Genomic DNA, 5,356 nt, shown 5'->3' on the forward strand with positions numbered 1-5,356 from the left:
GAGGAGAGGAGAGGAGAGGAGAGGAGAGGAGAGGAGAGGAGAGGAGAGGAGAGGAGAGGAGAGGAGAAAATTTGGTCCACCTTTAGATAGATAATTACAACCAAAAGGTTTTGTATTATTATTATTATTAAACTGTTTCATAAGCCAGTATCATTCAGCTTCCAGTTGGTAATAACAGATGTGCCATCTGCATTGGAACTACAAGTCTGCCTGGACATGAAAGCGTTTTTAAAAGTTACTCCTGTGAATACTATAGAAATGTATGTTAGGAGTTTAAAACAACAGAACAGAAAAATGCTCAGATGCCTCCACAGACTAGGTTGTCTGAAATACAGAATTCTATCATTTACCTGTCCATGTACTTTTATGCCCTTCATCAACACAACATCATGACAAACAAATGATTAACATTTTTGGAAGACCCACAGGGCCCCTTCAAAGCTGATATATGCAAGTGTAACTCAAAGTCAATGCATGTAGTTCATGAGAATTGCATCCAAGCTTAAAAATAAGTATTTTTTTTTCATAATTAATAAAGGAAATATTTAGCTGTCTATAGTACAAAAATGTTTTATGATAGACTATTAGTGACAGTAAGACATCTTAAAGAGCTGAAATTCAACTGTTGTTTCAATTCATATAATTGTATGTGCATTTCTTTGAAAGGAATTACTTCATTACTTTGATGCCAGAATGTGTCTATGGCCATTTGAAACTGTGGTCTCCATTCACTAGAAGACATCAACACCATGTGGTGTTGACTGAGGGGATGGGGAGAGGAGGATTTGATGGGGGAGGGAGGATCCTTAAACTTCACAGGAGCTGTATTGGTATTAGGTGAGATATTACCCTCTAAAAGCAAAATAAAAAGCAGACAAGGTATCCAAATATATTTAGTATGTGTTTTGCTATTTTTCTGACCTTTCCTCTTTGGGGACACAATTCAGAAGTGACTTTAAAAATATGCTTGTACAAAGTCTTACCTTGTAATCTGTGTCCTCGTATTGAAGTCAAGAGATCTCATTGAGCGTAAGACTTCTATACACCCCAAGTACTGTAAGGAGAAAAAAAAAAAAAAGGAAAAAAAAAAAAAACAGTTGAAAAACATAATTTTTCTTGAGTTTTAGGAGAAAATGCTCTTTGAAAGACGTTGTAAAATTTTTATTTTTACATTTGTTTTATCCTAACTATCAGGTAGGTTTTCGTCATTATGTACTTGTACATCACAGATTTCTTCCATAAACATTTTATTTCATTTAAATCTCAAGTTTGGTTCAACTTATCTTTTTATGTTTATTCTAATCTGTGTAATACCTTGTTCATGATGTGTTGATGAGATTTTTAATTTTCCCCTATCTTAACTGTTCGATTTTATATATGAAGTTAGTCAAACTAAAAATAATACTAATGAAAAAGGAAGTGTGTTGAAGCAAGTCTATCTAGCATTCATCGATTAGTGGAAAAATCCAGGGACAGGTAGGATTTAAGATTTTCATTAATCACACTGTTTGGAAAATCCTAAGAAAATATATTAATAACAAATGCTGGAAAATGTCTTCAACAGAAGCCTCTCTTCAAGAGAGGATGGACATGAGGGTTGGCTAATGTTCAGAAAAAGGCCAGACAGATTGTCCCAGATCTCTGCCCTGCATCTCTATGAAAAATGGAAAGTTGGGTTAGAAACTATGTTAAAATGTAATGTGAATCTTCTGGACTTGCTTCCAAAAGCAGGCATAATTTGTATCTGCTAAAACTTACTTGCACCTGCAGCTCTTGTCAGGTATCTATACTGTGGCTTTGTACAAACTAGCTCATGACAGGAATATATGACAGCAATATCTTAGCATGAATGTGAAGCACTCAGCCACTCACCTGACTTTCAAAAATTAGGGGGAACTGTGATGACTCTTTAGATAATGAGCCTGATAATGTTATTTTAGCACTGTGTTTTTATCAGCAAAATATTTTTTGCAGTGTAATGAAATCTAAAACTGGTGAAGAAAAAAAAAAAAAAAAAAAACATTCTATGTCTGTTTTTTTTTTTTTTCACTGAAAATAATAATCTCTTGTTTATCAGGATCTTTAACAGTGTTTTTTTTTTTCTATAGAAAAATATATATCACAAAGTCTTTACAAATGAAGTAAATTTTTGGTTTCAGATGTACATTATTATTTGACTAATTGCTATCAAATGTTATTGTCATTACAACAGTGAATAATATAAACTAAAATAAAAGCTACTCTTATTCATTAGAATGCTCAATTTGTATTATAGTAGCCCATAGTTTCTGGGATGGGAAGGTGTTTTTCGAGATCAGTTTCCTGGATTATTATTAGTAGTAGTAGTATTATTATTTAGAATTCTCCTGCAATTTTATCTTAGATTTTTGAATAGTTTGTAAAATCATCAGAGAAAATATGTTATTGATAGACATCCTGGCACACGGAGCTTCCAAAATAAAGGTCATACTCTCAAGATTTTTAGATTATCAGCACTCCTCTATCAGTACAATATTAAGTAACCCCGTGTATCTTATTACAAGTAGTTCCTTTTTAAATACACTTATACCTGAGTACTAAAAGCATCCAGAACAACATTTTCATTCTCTGATGCAAGAAGTTAACCCATTAACTCATTTTTAAGTATCTCAGAGGGTGATTAGATTTTCTTGGAGATGAAGTTAATTAAGCATCAATTGACATTATCAGCTGAACTCAGTTAAGTTATGCCAATATACAGCAATGGAGGATGTTTTCCTATACTCTTTGCATCATTTTGTTTTAGTGCTATGATGATTTTATAGATAAATTTTCCCAAATATTTATGTCATATGAGATATTTTTACTATGAAATATGCAGCAAAGTGGTATAACTATTCAAAGGCATCCCAATGATTGTTACTGAAATACTTGGTTTCCATTATCTCTTCAACACATTCATTTAGACTGCTCGATACTAAAATACTTTTGGATTGCACTTGTTCCTTCCCTGGTCTATATTTGCCACAGGTTTCTTAAAGCTAAATAATTGTGCAATTTTTAGAACCAGGCTAACATTTTAAAAGCAAACTCTGAAAGGTAGTTTGACAAGTACATGCAGGCGTGCAAATAAATACACATACACATGTGCATACACATACTGAAGTAAACACACAAGTAATTAGACAAATACCCATAAACATACTTAGAAGGCGTGCATATGACTCCTTTGAGTCATACTACCTGATCTGCATTAACAAAAGTGGAGACAAAACCAGACTGAAGGAAAGTCAGATGGAAAAATTATCCTGTACTTGTTTTATGTATAGCATGAAGACAGCTGAACACAACATAGTAAGGCTTGCAGTATTCCTGACTGATAAGGCAAAGATGGCAATTGATTTTCTGGGATAAAAGATGTGAACACTTAATCACCACGGCATGTTTTCAAGTAATGAAATTACTATAAAAACTGACATTCAGAAGGTCCAAAGGCCAACTACAGGGACATATAACTCACCTACTGCTATGCTTCAATTATTCCCCAAGACCAACATTGCTCTCTAAAAATATCCATTTGAAGTACATCCTGACAAGGATCCACAGAAAGGAGACATACAACCAAGATAGCAAGTAAATAAATTATTCATTTATTTCAACAAATATATATCCTGATTAAAAAGAAGTGCTATCTTTTGCTTTAGGCATTCCATGAAACATTTAAAATATCATTATAAAACAGTCTACTTCTAAAAAAGCTCCTCTTCACCCAACAATTAATATATATTCTAATCAGTCAGCTACTGTGCACTGTGATATTTATGGATTCCCATTAACATCCTCCCTCTCATTGCTCAGGAAACAAGCACACCAAGATGCAGCCCACCTTGAAGTAAGAAAATTTGGGACTACCAGTTCCAAGCTCTCTCAGATAATGTTCTGCCTTTTGTCTACTTTTTCATATTTGAATGAGATTCAAGGTTGCCTACCTTCACTGGATGGTACCGTGCCCTGCGGATACATCTTTCAGGTGACTGAATGCCTTCCCACTCAGAGGTTTTAGACTCATAGCCAACACCTTGTGTTCTAATTGGCACCTTGCAGGAGACTGATGTGCATCTGAAAGAACAGTGTCACGTACTCCTGGTATCATGTCTCTTACTGTGTGAGGTTCCAAAATCTTGAATAGTTATCTTTTTTTTTATGATTTTTTTTTCAGGTAAGTATCATACTTTCCAGGTTTCTAGTTCATCAAATAGATGAAGATTTCTTCCATATTCCCTAAAGTATCTCTGTCTTCTCTATGACTCAGTCAGAAAATTCTTGTTTAACAACTAAAAATTTTTATGGTATCCAGTGTTAGATAGGATATCAAGTTCTCTCACCATGTGTCAGAAACAGACAGTTCAACAAATTAGGGTTGAATGCATTCATGTGTGTGAAACGAAGAGGAAAGGTAAGTGTGGGTAGTCACCATCACAGTTGCCTTTTTCCCCTCAAACACAAAAACCTTGCTCAGTGTTCTGTAACACCATTCAAAACACCAAGTTACTGGAAGAAATCTTCCACTCTGAGTCAGAAGCTAGTAGCAGCAACAGCAGCAAACATTTTTATAAAAATGTGACAAGATGTAGCCACCTACAGCACCGCAGTAGACCAGCCTGGGAGGAATGAATGCTCAAATGTCAGGTGCACAGGCAGTACCTACTAGCAAAGAAATTTCTGCCCAAAGCTTCGGTAGCAGGAAGATACACCCATCACCCACTCAGACAAAGGAAGGACACCCCATCCCTAGGTCTAAACTATTGGAGTATCATTAGCTTACCAAAATAACATGGTTATTCACAATAAATTAAGACAGACAGGTTTTAATCTGTGCAACCAGCTGCCTGTCATAAATTTGAGTGGCTCACAGCACTGCAGATTGCATCTGCAATACACAGAGCATCATGCAAGTTATATAAGATAACATGGTTACATCAGCAAACAGACAGGCACTTGCTGTAGTTTGCCATAAATTAGCCAGTGCCTTCAAATACTGATGTATAATAGCCTGGGTGCTCAAGAAAAATGGAAGTAGCATCCTGTGGTTCTGAGTGGTGTATATGGATCTAATTTTTGAAAACAGAAAGCCCTGAAATATATTGTAAAGTACACTGTAATAAGTCAGACAGTTCAGTTCAGGTTTTTCACCCTCAGGCTTAGCCTGTGTTTTTGCTTAGAAAGTATGCAAAAGTGAGTATCTTTTTACTTGCCACATCTGTTCCATGTGTGTACTTAGAGTCATATCTCTACACTTTCATTGTTCATTCTTTCTTTCTCCCTCTCTCTCCTTCCTTCCTTCCTTCCTTCCTTCCTTCCTTCCTTCCTTCCTTCC

The 5,356-nt window shown here is 35.2% G+C and overlaps 1 protein-coding gene across 11 annotated transcripts in view; it reads right to left on the reverse strand.

The window, feature by feature from the left end:
• Window positions 1-5,356, reverse strand: part of SHC3 (SHC adaptor protein 3) — a 69,902-nt gene that overhangs the window by 42,814 nt on the left and 21,732 nt on the right. For all 11 annotated transcript variants that reach the window (XM_035309351.1, XM_035309350.1, XM_035309354.1 and 8 more), the window contains one exon: window positions 984-1,054. In XM_035309351.1, the coding sequence (XP_035165242.1) occupies window positions 984-1,054 (71 nt within the window). The remainder of the gene's footprint in view (window positions 1-983; window positions 1,055-5,356) is intronic.

The sequence above is a fragment of the Oxyura jamaicensis genome, chromosome Z, assembly GCF_011077185.1.
Source record: "Oxyura jamaicensis isolate SHBP4307 breed ruddy duck chromosome Z, BPBGC_Ojam_1.0, whole genome shotgun sequence".
NCBI lineage: Eukaryota > Metazoa > Chordata > Aves > Anseriformes > Anatidae > Oxyura > Oxyura jamaicensis.